This window comes from Schistocerca cancellata, chromosome 2 (genome assembly GCF_023864275.1).
Source record: "Schistocerca cancellata isolate TAMUIC-IGC-003103 chromosome 2, iqSchCanc2.1, whole genome shotgun sequence".
Lineage (NCBI taxonomy): Eukaryota > Metazoa > Arthropoda > Insecta > Orthoptera > Acrididae > Schistocerca > Schistocerca cancellata.
This window is the reverse complement of record NC_064627.1, coordinates 142363249-142382251: the sequence shown is the minus strand read 5'-3', so window position 1 is coordinate 142382251 and position 19003 is coordinate 142363249. Positions and strand designations below refer to the sequence as shown.

General features: G+C 48.0%; 1 protein-coding gene across 1 annotated transcript in view; it reads left to right on the top strand.

Moving 5' to 3' along the window:
* LOC126151944 (uncharacterized) overlaps positions 1–19003 on the top strand; it is a 157826-nt gene that overhangs the window by 57945 nt on the left and 80878 nt on the right. The window contains exon 2 of the mRNA XM_049915975.1: positions 11726–12222. Within this exon, the coding sequence (XP_049771932.1) occupies positions 11728–12222 (495 nt within the window). The 5' untranslated portion in view covers positions 11726–11727. The remainder of the gene's footprint in view (positions 1–11725; positions 12223–19003) is intronic.

The window sequence follows — 19003 nt, the reverse complement described above, 5'->3', positions numbered from 1 at the left end:
GAGGATCAAAGTTGGTAGGAGGGGTAGATGGAGGGGAGGAGGGCATCATCAGGGAGAGGGAGCTGGCGGAAGCCACCTTGGGAGAGGGTAAGGAGGGTGGAGATATGGAGACCGAGTGGGATGTGGGAATACAGGTGCGGCAGCAGGCGGGGGTGGGAGAGGATGGGGGACACAAACGGGTGAGGAGGATCGAGTTTATGGGAGGTGTAGAGGATCCGTGTCTGTTCAAGGAAAAGGAGGAGGTGGGGGAACGGAATGAGGTCGTACAGGATCTGCGTGGGGGAGGGGAGACGGATGCGATAGGTGAGGCGGAGAGCATGGCGTTCAAGGACCTGAAGGGATTTGTAAAAGGTAGAGGGAGCGGAGATCCAGGCAGGATGAGTGTAACAGAGGATAGGACAGATGAGGGATTTATAGGTGTGGAGTATGGTGGAGGGGTCCAGACCCCAGGTACGGCCGGAGCCGGGAGCGTGCCTTGGCTTGGATTGTCCAGAGATGGGGGGTCCGGGAGAGGCGATGGTTGAGGGTGACGCCAAGGTACTTAAGGGTGGGGGTGAGGGCGATAGGACAGCCATAGATGGTGAGATAGAAATCGAGGAGGCGGAAGGAAGGGGTGGTTTTGCCTACAATGATCGACTGGGTTTTGGAGGGATTGACCTTGAGCAACCACTGGTTGCACCAAGCGGTGAACCGGTCAAGATGGGATTGGAGAAGGTGTTGGGAACGCTGCAGGGTGAGGGCAAGGGCAAGGAAGGCGGTGTCATTGGCAAACTGGAGAAGGTGGACGGGGGGTGACGGCGGCGGCATGTCCGCCGTATACAAAAGGTACAGAAGGGGGGAGAGGATGGAGCCTTGGGGCACACCAGCGGGGACCTTGCTGAAGACTGAGGTAAGGCTGATGGGACAATAGGAGGAGACGGCGGACGGCAGTTTACTGGGTTTAAGGGACATCAGGATACGGGAGGTTTTCCACAGGTCGGGGTAGTAGCCGGTGGACAGGACTACATTGTAGAGCCTGGCCAGGGCGGAGAGGAAAGAGACAGGAGCTTCACGAAGGTGGCGGTAGGTGACACGATCGTGACCAGGAGAGGTGCTGCGTTTTGTGCGGAGTGTAGCAATGAGATCCCGTGTAGTGATAGGGGCATTGAGTTCCGTGTGTGCAATGTTGTCCAAGTACTGGAAACCAGGTGCGAGGGGAGGGACAGAGGTATCAGTTCGATCGCGGACATCCGGGAAGAGGGAGAAATCGAACTGGGGATCGTCGGGGATGGAGAAGACATCGGAAAGGTAGGAGGCAAAGTGATTGGCCTTACTAAGGGTGTCAGGAAAGGGGTGATCATCATGGAGAAGAGGATAGTAGGGGGAGGGTTTAGTTCCGGTAAGGCGACGGAAGGCTGACCAGTACTTGGACGAGTTTATAGGTAGAGTAGCATTTAAACAGGTGCATGTTTGTCGCCAGTCCCGGCGTTTCTTAGCCGCGAGCAAGTTTCGGATGTGTTGCTGGAGTTGCCGGTGGCATCATAGTGTGTCCGAGTCACGCGTGTGGAGAAAGGCACTGTAGAGACAGCGGGATTCACGGAGGAGGAGGACGGCCTGTGGGGGTAAGGTAGGACGGTGGGGGTGGATGGCGACAGTAGGGACGTGGGCCTCCATGGCCTCAGACAAGGTCTGCAGGAGAAAGAAGGTGGCATGGATAACATTGTCAGGGTGGTGGTAGGTGAAGGGGTGGCCTTCGATCCGGGTGGAGAGGGTATCCCGGTAGGCATTCCAGTCGGCACAGGAATAGTCATGGACGTACTTTGGGGGAGGGTCATTACGAGGGTCGGGGCGGGGGCGACAACCATCTGAAACGGTGAGGAGAACAGGGAGATGGTCGCTACCAATGGGGTCCAGGACATCCACCGCTATGCGGCCAAGGAGGTTGGGGGAGGAGAGGATGACATTGGGAGTGGAGTTGGATTCAGGGCGAGTGTGCTGGGGAACGGGGACGAGGTCGCCCTGGAGGGTGGAGATGAACCGATGCCACCGCCGTAACTGGGTGGTGGAGCGACTATGGATGTTGAGGTCGGCGGCAATCATGTAGGAGGAGAAGGTACGATCAATGTGGGAGAAGAAGTCGAAAGGAATAGGGGCATTAGGGCAGACATAGATGGTGGCGCAGGTGACGGTAAGGTCGGGGAAGAAGAGGCTAAGGATCAGGTATTCGGTGGGAAGGAGAGGTTGGAGCAGAACCGGGATCTGGTGGTGGTGGTCAATGGCAACTCCGCCACGCGCAATCGGGAGGGGATTATTGGAGCGGTGGAGAAGGTAGGGCAAAGTGTGGACGGTGTGGTGGAGTTGGAGGAAGGTTTCATTGAGGAGGAAGACATCCATGCGGTGGGTAGCAAGGGTGTGCATGAAGAGGTTCTTGTTGGCAGGAAGGGAACGGATGGGAGAAGGTGAAATGGACCTGGTTGTGGGAGTAGGTGGCATACATTTTTAGGTGGAAGACAGAACGGGTGGTGAGGGAGACCTGTTGGATGGTGTGAGGGCGCTGGGGGGGGGGGGGGTGGGAGGACGAAGGGAATTGCCAGGAGGGGTGGGGGCGTCCAGAGGGCGGACAGGGACGGTGAGTTCAGGAGTGGTCGGAGGGGGTCGGGCTTTACACTTTTAGGAGTAGGTGGGATGGGGGAGATTGCAGGTATTACAGGAGGTAGGGGATTGAAGGTTAGGGCACTGCCGGAGGAAGTGTGCTTGCCTACAATGCGGGCATGAGGGGGCCTCGAAGCACTCAGCTGTTGGGTGTGCGTTATAGCGCAGACACCTCTGGCAGCGCAGGGGTTGAGGAGGGGAACGGGAGGGGTCGACCTTATAGCGCTGGTTGAAGAGGAGGGCACCCTCCTTCAGGAGACAGTCAATGGAGGGGGCGTCATCAGAGAAAACTCGCATAAGGTGGGTGGGGCCGGCCGAGTTAAAAATGCGGTGGACCGCCCGCACCTCCAGCGAGGGATGCGCCTTGATCTCCACCAACACCTCCTCCTCCGTGATCGTCGGGCTGAGCCGAGTGATCACGGCGGTGAGGGTCGGCGGGTGACATTGGGGTTGGCGGGTAAGAGATGGAGAAGGAGCAGGGGTGAAGGAGGTGCTAGGACCAAACCGGGTGATGGGGAGGCGGGAGAAGATGTCAGTAAGGAGGGTGGGGCTGGGGGAGGAGACGAGAACTGAATCCCATCTGGGAGTGAGGAATGAGATGGGGACACCAGGGAAGTGTTGGTGGAGGAGGAGGGAGAGGTTCCGGGCCTCGGGTAGGGAAGGATCGGGATGGGAGAGGAGGTATTTATATATAGAGGGAGGGAGGAGGAGGAGGTGGAGGGAGCAGGGCCAGGTTTGGAGACATCCATGGCATCCTGGGGGGGGGGGGAGGAGGACGGGGTGGGGCCATTTTGGGAGCAGAGGATGTGGTGGTGCCACTAGGGCGTTTAACAGCGGCAGAAGGGTGGGAGGGGAGCTATAGGGAGGTGGCAGGAAGTGGCAGGTCCCGGCGTGGACGCAGCAGTCGGCGCCGGAGATGGTGACGGTGAAGGCGATGGCAACAGTGGTGGCGGTGATGGCGAGAGCTGGGCATGGGCAGTGGACCGACGGGCCACCACCCTAGCTGGAGCTGCAGTGACAGGCTGGGTGAGTGGGGGGAAAGGATCAGAGGGAGAGGAGCAGGAGGAAGAAGCTGGAGAGGGGGCGACAAAGAGCGAGGGCGAAGGGAGTGAGATGAGGAGGGATGGAAAGAGGGGGGGGGGTGACTGGGCACACCATGTAATGGTGGTGGTGGCGGCGGAGGGCGAAGTGTACACAATGGCAGTGGTGGTAGTAGTGGCAGTGGTGGTGAGGAAAAAACTGGGGACGGACGAAGACAGACGAAGACGGACGAAGGCCAGAGTCCCACGCTGCTGGCGCTGGCGACGGCTGGCAGGAACGCCGCAGCTGCTGCTGCTGCTGCTGCCGCGGACGGGGCCGGGGCCGCTGCTGCTGCTGCTACTCGGCTGGACCGCTGCTGCTCGGCTGGCTGGCTGGCTGGCACCTGAAACCCTAACGCTTCGATTAGTGCTGGAATGGCACAATCGAAGGGCGGTATCCTTCCGAATTACCGCCGGAGATGCTGGCTGAGCGAGTGGCCGGCGCTCAAGTAGGCTATCGAGGGCGCCGCTATTGGCCGCTGGGACCACGTGTTCCACTGTGGCGCCCCCACACTGAAAGCGAGCCAGGAGGCGCGCGCCGCCATAGCTTACAGCGCGATGGTGCAGAGACCTCTAGGGGTCTTTGATATCCATGAGGTCTGGCGCGGATTCAAATTCCGCGGCGCGCGGTACCAGAGGAATGACATGGGGTTTTAGTAGAACCAAAAAAATACAAAAGTTTAAAAAATGTCCGACAGATGGCGCTTCATCTGATTAGAATAGCAATAATTAGCATAACAAAGTAAGACAAAGCAAAGATGGATGTTCTTTACAGGAAATGCTCAATGTGTCCACCATCATTCCTCAACAATAGCTGTAGTCGAGGAATAATGTTGTGAACAGCACTGTAAAGCATGTCCGGATTTATGGTGAGGCATTGGCGTCGGATGTCTTTCAGCATCCCTAGAGATGTCGGTCGATCACGATACACTTGCGACTTCAGGTAACCCCAAAGCCAGTAATCGCACGGACTGAGATCTGGGGACCTGTGAGGCCAAGCATAACGAAAGTGACGGCTGAGCACACAATCATCACCAAACGACGCGCGCGAGAGATCTTTCACGCGTCAAGCAATATGGGGTGGAGCGCCATTCTGCATAAACACCGTACGTTCCAGCAGGTGTTTATCAGCCAGGCTGGGGATGATGCGATTCTGTAACACATCGGCGTACCTCTCACCCGTCACGGTAGCAGTTACAAAACCAGAATCACGCATCTCCTCGAAGAAGGACCGATAATGGTGGATGTGGTAAATCCAACCCACACCGTGACTTGCTCGTCGTGCAATGGAGTTTCCACGACAGTTCTAGGATTTTCGGTAGCCAAAATTTTGCAGTTGTGGGCGCTGACAGACCCTTGGAGCGTGAAATGAGCTACGTCGGTCCTCAACACGTTACTCAACCAATCGTCATCTTCCGCCATCTTTTGAAACGCCCACACCCCAGTGTCAATCAAACAGTAGTGTATGGAATGCCGGTGCGACGTGCGACTGCATGAGCGTTGACTTCCCCGTGCATAGACGAACCCGCTACTGTCTCCATTTCTTCCTGAACTGTCGCAGCAGCATTACGCCTTGTGCTCTGTCGGCCACTACGGGTTCTATCGTCTAAACAACCCTTGGCTTCGAACTTCGAAATCATTCTCGCCACAGCTACATTTGTCAACGGACCTTTACCCGTTCGAATCCCCTTCCTAAGGCGATAGGATTGCAACGCTAAACTAGCACATTCCCCATTCTGATAATACAGATTCACTAAAAGCCCCTTTTCAAGTAGCGTCAAAATGCTGCAACTGCTGGCGCATCTGATTCTCTCTCTCATTACAGCTCCTTTTATACACGATTGTCATGCGCAGTCAGTGACGTTTTGCTGTCCAGCGCCATCTGTCGGACATTTTGTGAACTTTTTTTTTTTGTTCTAATAAAACCCCGTGTCATTCCAAGCATGTGTGTCAATTTTTACCTCTCTATCTACATTATTCCGTGGTTTATTAAGTTTTCAAATTTATACTGACTATTTGATCACCCGGTATATATATATATATATATATATATATATATATATATATATATATATATATATATACACTCCTGGAAATTGAAATAAGGACACCGTGAATTCATTGTCCCAGGAAGGGGAAACTTTATTGACACATTCCTGGGGTCAGATACATCACATGATCACACTGACAGAACCACAGGCACATAGACACAGGCAACAGAGCATGCACAATGTCGGCACTAGTACAGTGTATATCCACCTTTCGCAGCAATGCAGGCTGCTATTCTCCCATGGAGACGATCGGGATACATGCGGACGTGCATTGTCCTGTTGGAACAGCAAGTTCCCTTGCCGGTCTAGGAATGGTAGAACGATGGGTTCGATGACGGTTTGGATGTACCGTGCACTATTCAGTGTCCCCTCGGCGATCACCAGTGGTGTACGGCCAGTGTAGGAGATCGCTCCCCACACCATGATGCCGGGTGTTGTCCCTGTGTGCCTCGGTCGTATGCAGTCCTGATAGTGGCGCTCACCTGCACGGCGCCAAACACGCATGCGACCATCATTGGCACCAAGGCAGAAGCGACTCCCATCGCTGAAGACGACTCGTCTCCATTCGTCCCTCCATTCACGCCTGTCGCGACACCACTGGAGGCGGGCTGCACGATGTTGGGGCGTGAGCGGAAGACGGCCTAACGGTGTGCGGGACCGTAGCCCAGCTTCATGGAGACGGTTGCGAATGGTCCTCGCCGATACCCCAGGAGCAACAGTGTCCCTAATTTGCTGGGAAGTGGCGGTGCGGTCCCCTACGGCACTGCGTAGGATCCTACGGTCTTGGCGTGCATCCGTGCGTCGCTGCGGTCCGGTCCCAGGTCGACGGGCACGTGCACCTTCCGCCGACCACTGGCGACAACATCGATGTACTGTGGAGACCTCACGCCCCACGTGTTGAGCAATTCGGCGGTACGTCCACCCGGCCTCCCGCATGCCCACTATACGCCCTCGCTCAAAGTCCGTCAACTGCACATACGGTTCACGTCCACGCTGTCGCGGCATGCTACCAGTGTTAAAGACTGCGATGGAGCTCCGTATGCCACGGCAAACTGGCTGACACTGACGGCGGCGGTGCACAAATGCTGCGCAGCTAGCGCCATTCGACGGCCAACACCGCGGTTCCTGGTGTGTCCGCTGTGCCGTGCGTGTGATCATTGCTTGTACAGCCCTCTCGCAGTGTCCGGAGCAAGTATGGTGGGTCTGACACACCGGTGTCAATGTGTACTTTTTTCCATTTCCAGGAGTGTATATGGGGTGTTCAGTCAGAGGGTTATCAGCCCTCTGTAATAAAAATCTTGTGACTTATCAACGATGAACTTCAAGTGTGTCAAGGGATGTCCGCCCCGAACCAATGCAATGAACAATATCGAACAAAATAAGATTTTTTTAAAAAAAAAAAGTGGTTAGTGTAGTGGATTCAAGCTTTTTGCGCCCCTTGTTCGAAAAACTGAAGGTTATTTTTGTTTTTGTTTTTTTATTTATCTACCCTTGTCCATACAGCCGGCCGGTGTGGCCGTGCGGTTAAAGGCGCTTCAGTCTGGAACCGCGTGACCGCTACGGTCGCAGGTTCGAATCCTGCCTCGGGCATGGATGTATGTGATGTCCTTAGGTTAGTTAGGTTTAAGTAGTTCTAAGTTCTAGGGGACTGATCACCACAGAAGTTAAGTCCCATAGTGCTCAGAGCCATTTGAACCTTGTCCATACAAGAGTACTCCACGAATGTTTCCCAGTGCATACAGAAATAATTTTGTCATTATCATCTACTGATTGTATGTCTGGGGAACGATTTTTTGGAAAAAAAGAAAAAAACAATAAATCAATCGGAAAATTATTTGAAATTGTTTTCGTTGAAATTCGCATAGTGTATTTCGATTCATAATCAGTTGCAAGCGCCAATTTTTGTTAAGATCGTCCGTTATGCGTGGATTGCCAAGAAATTATTGCCAACGCCTGAAATCCAAAGCAATATGAACGATGTTTCGTTACTGAGAGAGCTTCATGGGAAAAAATGTCACAGTGGCAAACCTGCCTACACGCAGTGCTCGTGGCCTTCAGAAATTCTATGTTCGAAATGTTTCTGCAATCAGTATCTTCCAAGGGAATACACCAAATCTTCCCGTTCAATATGCTTAAGAATGAAACATAAGAATTAATATAATGATTGCTATAAGAATGAAATATAATAACTTGAGAATTAAAAAAAAAAGATTTAAGCCCTGAAAATACCATACAAACATATACGGCATAATAAATGTTTGACACTTATTGCGAAACCCCATTGTAATTTTACGATTAAGATAACACCCTTGTACCTTCTATCTTGATAAGAAAGTTTCGTGTAGTAATCCTCTGCGGATATGACTGTTGTTGTTGTCTTCAGTCCTGAGACTGGTTTGATGCAGCTCTCCATGCTGCTCTATCCTGTGCAAGCTTCTTTATCTCGCAGTACTTACTGCAACCTACATCCTTCTGAATCTGCTTAGTGTATTCATCTCTTGGTCTCCCTCTACGATTTTTACCCTCCACGCTACCCCCCAGTGCTAAATTTGTGATCCCTTGATGCCTCAGAACATGTCCTACCAACCGGTCCCTTCTTCTTGTCAAGTTGTGCCACAAACTCCTCTCCTCCCCAATTCTATTTAATACCTCCTCATTAGTTATGTGATCTACCCATCTAATCTTCAGCATTCTTCTGTAGCACCACATTTCTAAAGCTTCTATTCTCTTCTTGTCCAAACTATTTATCGTCCATGTTTCACTTCCATACATGGCTACACTCCATACAAATACTTTCAGAAACGACTTCCTGACCCTTAAGTCTATACTCGATGATAACAAATTTCTCTTCTTCAGAAATGCTTTCCTTTCCATTGCCAGTCTACATTTTATATCCTCTCTACTTCGACCATCATCAGTTAGTTTGCTCCCCAAATAGCAAAACTCCTTTACTACTTTAAGTGTCTCATTTCTTAATCTAATTCCCTCAGCATCACCCGACTTAATTCGACTACATTCCATTATCCTCGTTTTGCTTTTGTTGATGTTCATCTTATATCCTCCTTTCAAGACACTGTCCATTCCGTTCAACTGCTCTTCCAAGTCCTTTGCTGTCTCTGACAGAATTACAATGTCATCGGCGAACCTCAACGTTTTTATTTCTTCTCCATGGATTTTAATACCTACTCGGAATTTTTCTTTTGTTTCCTTTACTGCTTGCTCAGTATACAGATTGAATAACATCGGGGAGAGGCTACAACCCTGTCTCACTCCCTTCCCAACCGCTACTTCCCTTTCATGCCCCTCGACTCTTATAACTGCCATCTGGTTTCTGTATAAATTGTAAATAGCCTTTCGCTCCCTGTATTTTACCCCTGCCACCTTTAGAATTTGAAAGAGAGTATTCCAGTCAACATTGTCAAAAGCTTTCTCTAAGTCTACAAATGCTAGAAATGTAGGTTTGTCTTTCCTTAATCTATTGTCTAAGATAAGTCGTAGGGCCAGTATTGCCTCACGTGTTCCAATATTTCTGTGGAATCCAAACTGATCTTCGCTGAGGTCGGCTTCTACCAGTTTTTCCATTCGTCTGTAAAGAATTCGCGTTAGTATTTTGCAGCTGTGACTTATTAAACTGATAGTTCGGTAATTTTCACATCTGTCAACACCTGCTTTCTTTGGGATTGGAATTATTATATTCTTCTTGAAGTCTGAGGGTATTTCGCCTGTCTCATACATCTTGCTCACCAGATGGTAGAGTTTTATCAGGACTGGCTCTCCCAAGGCCGTCAGTAGTTCCAATGCAATGTTGTCTACTCCCGGGGCCTTGTTTCGACTCAGGTCTTTCACTGCTCTGTCAAACTCTTCACGCAGTATCGTATCTCCCATTTCATCTTCATCTACATCCTCTTCCATTTCCATAATATTGTCCTCAAGTACATCGCACTTGTATAGATCCGCTATATACTCCTTCCACCTTTCTACTTTCCCTTCTTTGCTTAGAACTGTGTTTCCATCTGAGCTCTTGATATTCATACAAGTGGCTCTCTTTTCTCCAAAGGTCTCTTTAATTTTCCTGTAGGCAGTGAGATAAGCCTCTACATCCTTACATTTGTCCTCTAGCCATCCCTGCTTAGCCATTTTGCACTTCCTGTCGATCTCATTTTTGAGACGTTTGTATTCCTTTTTGCCTGCTTCATTTACTGAATTTTTATATTTTCTCCTTTCATCAATTAAGTTCAATATTTCTTCTGTTACCCAAGGATTTCTACTAGCCCTCCTCCTTTTACCTACTTGATCCTCTGCTGCCTTCACTACTTCATCCCTCAGAGCTACCCATTCTTCTTCTATTGTATTTCTTTTCCCCATTCCTGTCAATTGTTGCCTTATGCTCTCCCTGAAACTCTGTACAACCTCTGGTTTAGGTCCCATCTCCTTAAATTCCCACCTTTTTGCAGTTTCTTTAGTTTTAATCTACAGTTCATAACCAATAGATTGTGGTCAGAGTCCACATCTGCCCCTGGAAATGTCTTACAATTTAAAATCTGCTTCCTATATCTCTGTCTTACCATTATATAATCTATCTGATAATATGACTAGATAAATCAAAAAATTAAAGAAAATTAAGCAAATAAAAATAATAAACAGCTTTCGAACACGGGACGTGAAACTGAGAGAGCGCCACGATAGCCAATGTCCCACCATTTCGGCTGAGATTGTTGTGCTTCAGAGACTGATGTGATGAACTATCCATGCTACTCTACCCTGTGCAAGCTTCTTCATCTCCGACTAACTACTGCAACCTAAATCCTTCTGAATCTGGTTAGCGTATTCATCTCTTGATCCCCCTTAAGATATTTACCCTCCACGCTTCCCTCCAGTACTAAATTGGTGATCCCTTGATGCCTCAGAATGTGTCCCATCAACCGATACCTTCTTCTAGTCAAGTTGTGCCACAAATTTCTCTTCTCTCCAATTCTATTCAATACCACCTCATTAGTTATGTGATCTACCCATGTAATCTTCAACATTCTTCTGTAGCACCACATTTCGAAAGCTTCTATTCTCTTCTTGTCTAAACTATTTATCGTCCATGTTTCACTTCCATACATGGCTACACTCCATTCAAATACTTTCGGAAAGGACTTGCTGACACTTGAATGTGTACTCGATGTTAAAAAATTTCTCTTCTTCAGAAACGCTTTCCTTGCCATAGCCAGTCTGAATTTGATATCCTCTGTACTTCGACAGTCATCAGTTATTTTGCTCCCCAAATAGCAGAACTCATCTACTACTTCAAGTGTCTCGTTTCCTAATCTAATTCCCTCAGCATCACCTGATTTAATTCGACTAAATTCCATTATCATCGTTTTACTCTTGTTCATCTTATATCCTCCTTTCAAGACACTGTCCATTCCGTTCAACTGCTCTTCCAAGTCCTTTGCTGTCTCTGACAGAATTACAATATCATCAGCGAACCTCCAAGTTTTTAATTCTTCTCCGTGGATTTTAATACCTACGCCGAACTTTTCTTTTGTTTCCTTTATTGCTTGCTCAATATACAGATTGAATAACATCGGGTATAGGCTACAACCCTGTCTCACTCCCTTCCCAACCACTGCTTCTCTTTCATGCCCATTGACACGTATAACTGCCATCTGGTTTCTGTACAAATTGTAAATAGTCTTTCGCTCCCTTTATTTTACACCTACCACCTTCATAACTTGAAAGGCATTTAAAGTACTTAGAAAATTTGGCCCTCGATTTCTCAGAAATCCCAGACACAAGTTTATTTTGACTCCTCTTCCAGTGAAGTCTCTGGGAAATCGGGTTATGGCACTTGGCGTGTTCTCCTGGCCAGCTTAGTTCCCCAAGCGACGACTTAGTCGGGCTTCAGACCGGCCCTGCTGACACTGCATACAGAATGCGCAACTGATATGTGTGCTGATAAGTGCTCTGTCTTTACAGGGATGCCGAATAACCGTCGAAGCGGATCCGAAGATACGACGGCGGATTGGGAGTCTTCCCAACTGTGTTATGAAAATTTTCCACACTACGAAGGAATAAAAAAAGAGGTGAAAGAAGCACTTACCAACGTGACTGCAACTAGGGACTTTGCAAGGCTTTTAACACTTCTGATTCCTTCAACAACGGGTATATGGCTCCTGCTCTACAGCGCCAGTGAAGACTTCCTTACACTAGGTCCGTGCAACTCGGACGCACCTGAAACTGTGTGCGCCGAAGCAGAGGTGCCAGAGTGGCCTTCATGGAACTTTTCCAGCGAAATTCTCCTGGGCAGCGGGAAGCACGACGAATTCGCATCCATTGTTAAAGAACTGTGGAGCTCGTCGTCTTTCGCAGAGTCTCTGGTTACAATCATTGGCAGCCGTCCACAGTCGCCGTCGCCGCCTTCTCCCAGAGGACTGCTCACTCCTGGTGGCACTGAAGACACAGCTGAGCCCAGGGTAAGCTTCCAAAGTTGCCGACTTTCTGCTCCAGCCAGTTCACAGGTTTCTCGAGAAAGTAACACTCTTGTGTCTCTTTTGCTTCCTCCTGCACTATTGTTCAGACAGCCTATCTACATCTACATCCGTATTCTGCAAACCACTGTGAAGTACATGGCAGAGGGCACTTCCCATTTTATAAGGTATTGGAGAGTTTTAACTTTCCATTCACTTACGCAGTGGGGGAGAATGTTTGCTTAAAAGCCTCTGTGTAGAGATGGGCAAAACTGTTCTTTTCAGAGATTGGATCAGAACTGTTCACTCCCTGAAATGAATTAGCTCTTTTTCATGACTCACCACTCATTTACAATAGAAAATAAATGGAAGGCACATTGCCCTTTAAACTTGGTTTATTCCAGTACTATACCTGTATTTTGATCTTATTTGATCCTATTTTGAAGTAACACAGATAATGAGTAAGAATTTTGTATTGTTTATTGAAATTTCCACGATATGACAAAGTTTTTGATTATTGATTTATTTTGCACTATCGTGGTTTTTTGGGTGATCGGAAAATGTTGTAACTTGAGATTTACATTAACAATATATTTGGCTATAATGTATTAAAATTTCATTAACCTCATACAAATACATCGCAAGCCATATACACTCCTGGAAATGGAAAAAAGAACACATTGACACCGGTGTGTCAGACCCACCATACTTGCTCCGGACACTGCGAGAGGGCTGTACAAGCAATGATCACACGCACGGCACAGCGGACACACCAGGAACCGCGGTGTTGGCCGTCGAATGGCGCTAGCTGCGCAGCATTTGTGCACCGCCGCCGTCAGTGTCAGCCAGTTTGCCGTGGCATACGGAGCTCCATCGCAGTCTTTAACACTGGTAGCATGCCGCGACAGCGTGGACGTGAACCGTATGTGCAGTTGACGGACTTTGAGCGAGGGCGTATAGTGGGCATGCGGGAGGCCGGGTGGACGTACCGCCGAATTGCTCAACACGTGGGGCGTGAGGTCTCCACAGTACATCGACGTTGTCGCCAGTGGTCGGCGGAAGGTGCACGTACCCGTCGACCTGGGACCGGACCGCAGCGACGCACGGATGCACGCCAAGACCGTAGAATCCTACGCAGTGCCGTAGGGGACCGCACCGCCACTTCCCAGCAAATTAGGGACACTGTTGCTCCTGGGGTATCGGCGAGGACCATTCGCAACCGTCTCCATGAAGCTGGGCTACGGTCCCGCACACCGTTAGGCCGTCTTCCGCTCACGCCCCAACATCGTGCAGCCCGCCTCCAGTGGTGGCGCAACGGGCGTGAATGGAGGGACGAATGGAGACGTGTCGTCTTCAGCGATGAGAGTCGCTTCTGCCTTGGTGCCAATGATGGTCGTATGCGTGTTTGGCGCCGTGCAGGTGAGCGCCACAATCAGGACTGCATACGACCGAGGCACACAGGGCCAACACCTGGCATCGTGGTGTGGGGAGCGATCTCCTACACTGGCCGTACACCACTGGTGATCGTCGAGGGGACACTGAATAGTGCACGGTACATCCAAACCGTCATCGAACCCATCGTTCTACCATTCCTAGACCGGCAAGGGAACTTGCTGTTCCAACAGGACAATGCACGTCCGCATGTATCCCGTGCCACCCAACGTGCTCTAGAAGGTGTAAGTCAACTACCCTGGCCAGCAAGATCTCCGGATCTGTCCCCCATTGAGCATGTTTGGGACTGGATGAAGCGTCGTCTCACGCGGTCTGCACGTCCAGCACGAACGCTGGTCCAACTGAGGCGCCAGGTGGAAATGGCATGGCAAGCCGTTCCACAGGACTACATCCAGCATCTCTACGATCGTCTCCATGGGAGAATAGCAGCCTGCATTGCTGCGAAAGGTGGATATACACTGTACTAGTGCCGACATTGTGCATGCTCTGTTGCCTGTGTCTATGTGCCTGTGGTTCTGTCAGTGTGATCATGTGATGTATCTGACCCCAGGAATGTGTCAATAAAGTTTCCCCTTCCTGGGACAATGAATTCACGGTGTTCTTATTTCAATTTCCAGGAGTGTATATACACACATGAATAGTGCTAATATTAATATTACTGAAATTTTTAGTTCTGCACATGCATCTCCATTTAGAGGTACAAATCTTTTTAAATTTTTTTACCAGTTCTGAAACAGAAACTCTTCCATGGAATAGAAGGAGTTGTCCAAAAGAAATGATTTTAAGCTAGGTTTAAAACTTGAACTGCTACCTGCCAAACTCTTTATATTGTTGGACAAATGATCGAAGATTTTTGTTGCTGAATAATGTACCCCTTTTTGAGCAACTGACAGCTTCAATAACAGTTAGGAAACGTCATTTTTCCCTCTAGTGTTGTACGTATGAACATCACTGTTCTTCGCAAATTGAGGTGGATTATTTATGACGAATTTCGTTAGCGAATATATGTACTCTGATGGTGCAATTAAAATACCTAACTCCTTGAATAGATGCCTACATGACGTTCTTGTGTGAACACCACTAATTATTCTCAGTGCTCTCTTTTGTGCAATCAATACGCTATGTCTCAATGGTGAGCTACCCCTGAAAACTTTTTCATAAGACATTATTGAGTGGAAACATGCAAAGTACGTTAAGAGGCCGATCTGTTTATTACCAAGACTAGCGATTATACGAAGAACAAAAGCAGCTGAACTTAATTGTTTGAGAAGCTCAGTAATATGCTTCTTCCAGTTCAAGTTGTCATCAATGCGAATACTCAAAAATTTAGAGAAATCTACCCTGTTAACTGAGCCCTGTTCAAATGCTACATCAGTTGTCGGTATGACTCTATTCGGTGTACAAAACTGGATATAGTGAATTTTTTCAAAATTAAGGGAGAGTCCATTTTCTGAGAACTACTTAATAATTCTTTGAAAGACATCCTTAACAATATCTTCAGCTGCTTTTTCTGAAATTGGATATATTATAACACTCGTGTCATCTGCAAAAAGTACTAGTTCTGCTTGCTGAACATTAAGTGAGAGGTCATTCCCATGAGTAAAGAACAGCAGGGGACCCATAATGAAATCCTGTGGGACTCCCTTTGTGATAACTCCCCATTTACCAGAATTTACCATCCTCCCAACATTATTTGTGTTATTCAGCACAACTTTTTGCTTTCTGTTCGTTAAATATGATTCAAACGATCAGTGTGTATAGCCTTCAATTCCATAAAACCTGAGTTTTTCTAAGAGTGTGACATGATCCACATAGTCAAATGCCTTGGAAAGACCACAAAAAATACCAACTGGCGGTAATTTGTTATTTAGGGCTTGTACAATTTGATGGGTAAATGTGTAGATAGCATTCTCAGTTGAATAACACTTCCGGAATCCGAACTGTGACATGCTGAGTAAATTATTTTCATTTAAATGTGAGACCACTCTTGAATACATAACTTTTTTGAATGTTTTAGAAAATGAAGTCAGCAATGAGACTGGTCTATAATTATTTAAGCCTCTCTTGTCCCCTTTCTTATGAAGAGGTTTGACAATTGCGTATTTCAATCTGTCTGGAAAACTTCCCTGTGCCAGCGAAGCATTACATATATGACTAAGGACTCCACTTATTAAATTAGAACAACACTTCAAAATTCTGTTAGGGACTCCATCAACACCACGTGAGCTCTTGTTTTTCAGTATATTCATAATTCCCTTAATTTCAGTGGAGGATGTTGGTGCTATTTTTAAAGGCCCAAAATCCTGGGGAATGACATTTTAACTTTTTTTTTTTTTTGCCTTTTCAACTGAACCCTTTAACCCTATTTTTGCAGCTCCAGTCAGAAAGTGATTGTTAAAAATACTTGCAACATGTGAATTATGACTCACAACATCATCATTTAGCGTTATTGCTATGGTATGCTGTGCACTGTCAGGCTGTCCCATCTCCCGTTTGACAATATTCCGTATAGTTTTAATCTTATTATCCGCATTATTAATTTCTGTCAGTACACATAAGCTTCTCGACTTCTAAATGATCTTCCTTAAAATATTACAGTATCTTTTGTAGTAAGCAAGTATCGTCGGATCCTGACTTATTCTGGCCTGTCCATATATTTCCCTCTTCTTCTTACACGATATCTTAATTCCCTTAGTAATCCATGTCTTACTTGACCTTGTAATGGCTTTTTTGGATAACGTTTCAGGAAGGCAACACTCAGATATTGAGACAAATTTGCGGTGGTATACAGGGTGTTACAAAAAGGTACGGCCAAACTTTCAGGAAACATTCCTCACACGCAAAGAAAGAAAATATGTTATGTGGACATGTGTCCGGAAATGCTCACTTTCCATGTTAGAGTTCATTTTATTACTTCTCTTCAAGTCACATTAATCATGAAATGGAAACACACAGCAACAGAACGTACCGGCGTGACTTCAAACACTTTGTTACAGGAAATGTTCAAAATGTCCTCCGTTGGCGAGGATACATGCATCCACCCTCCGTCGCATGGAATCCCTGATACGCTGATGCAGCCCTGGAGAATGGCGTATTGTATCACAGCCATCCACAATACGAGCACGAAGAGTCTATACATTTAGTACCGGGGTTGCGTAGACAAGAGCTTTCAAATGCCCCCATAAATGAAAGTCAAGAGGGTTGAGGTCAGGAGAGCGTGGAGGCCATGGAATTTATCCGCCTCCACCAATCCATCGGTCACCGAATCTGTTGTTGAGAAGCGTACTAACACTTCGACTGAAATGTGCAGGAGCTCCATCGTGCATGAACCACATGTTGTGACGTACTTGTAAAGGCACATGTTCTAGCATCCCGTATAAAATCATGACAACGTGCGTAGGTGGAAGAAACTAAAATGAGCTCTAAAATGGAAATTAAGCGTTTCCGGACACATGTCCTCATAACATCTTTTCTTTATTTTTGTGTGAGGAATGTTTCCTGAAAGTTTGGCCGTACCTTTTTGTAACACCCTGTATATTGAATTTGGGATAGCGTAGTGCACATTGCAGATGGTGGTAGTATCGCGCACACAAGGTATAAAAGGGCATTGACGGAGCTGTCATTTGTAGTTTTTGTGGCGGCGTTCGTAGCGACAAACACTTCGCTGTAGAAACGGCTTACGAAGTCACCGCCACACTTTTAATAGCGGTCCGACCGGTCCGCTGGAACAGTGAACAGAAAGATGAAAACCCAAACACTCTGATTAAATAAAAGTCGGTACTTATCTTTATTAACGAAGATACAGAAACACAGTAGTGAACTCCGTGTCTACAGAAATCTGTCCCGTTCGAGTCGGAGCGGCTAGGTCAGCGTCGGCTGACGACAAACAACAACTCTGCTGCGATGAACACACAACTGACTAGCAAGTACACAAATCGGTGACGAGTATACAACTGAGCGGCGAATACAGAACTGTGCTAGCGCTCGCGACTCCAGCGCTTAAGAAGCCAGAAGCCAGCGGCGGCGCGCGCAGACTTGCGGCGATTTCCTGTCTCGCCGGCGCTGCTTATGCGGACGGCGTCCGGACTTTGATGCTGCCAACCTTTTGGCAGCGGGCTCGGTTGGCATTACTGGCTAGGATATAACAGTAGTCAGATGATACATGTGAAAAAGGTTTCCGACGTCGTTTTCCACACGACGGGAGTTAAGACTTTCAATGCGGAATGGTAGCCTGAGCTAGAGGTATGGGACATTCCATTTCAGAAATCGTTAGGGAGTACAGTGTTCCAAGATCCACAGTGTCAATAGTGTGCCGAGAATGCCAGCCTTCACGCATCACCTCTCACCATAGACAACGTGGTGGCCGACGGACTTCACTTAACGACCGAGAGCAGCTGCGTTTGCGCAGAGTTGTTGTGGTGTCTAGGAAGCCTGCACACTCGGATGGCTAGACAAACAATCGAACCAATCGTTTTAATGAGTTTTTTTACAAAAAGATAAAGTACAATACTTAACTTTTTCAATTACACAGATGTGTCGTAGAGAAGGGCGACATACAAAATAATTTATCTTCTTCACTATAAACAGTCCCAAAACCGTGCTACATATAGAGTACAAGCAAACTATCAAACGTTGACGCTGCTGTAGAAGTCACTAGTCTTGAAGCTGCTTCTGAACTGGGCCGTCACCGGTCGCTCTTCACCTAGGGATCACACTGCTGTCGCGTTGTCGTCCCGGAGGGAGGTCCGGTCGGCGTGCAAATGGGCTGACTTCTTCTCACAGCCATCTCTTTGCTATCCTTCCCGACTGGCGTGCCGGCGGTTTTACCCCGTAACGGTTGGCATTGCTAACAGATTAACAACACTGCGCGAAATAACCGCAAAAATCAATGTGCGACGTGCGACGAATGTATCTACACTACTGGCCATTAAAATTGCTACACCACGAAGATGACGTGCTACCTACGCGAAATTTAACAGATAGGAAGAAGACGCTGTCATATGTAAACGATTAGCTTGTCAGAGCATTTACACAAGGTTGGCGCCGGTGGCGACACCTGCAACGTCCTGACGTCAGGAAAGTTTCCAATCGATTTCTCATACACAAACAGCAGTTGACCGGCGTTGCCTGGTGAAACGTTGTTGTGATGCCTTGTGTAAGGAGGAGAAATGTGTACCATCACGTATCCGACTTTGATAAAGGTCGGATTGTAGCCTATCGCGATTGCGGTTTATCGTATCGCGACATTGCTGCTCGCGTTGGTCGAGATCCAACGACTGTTAGCAGAATATGGAATCGGTGGGTTCAGGAGGGTAATACGGAACGCCGTGCAGGA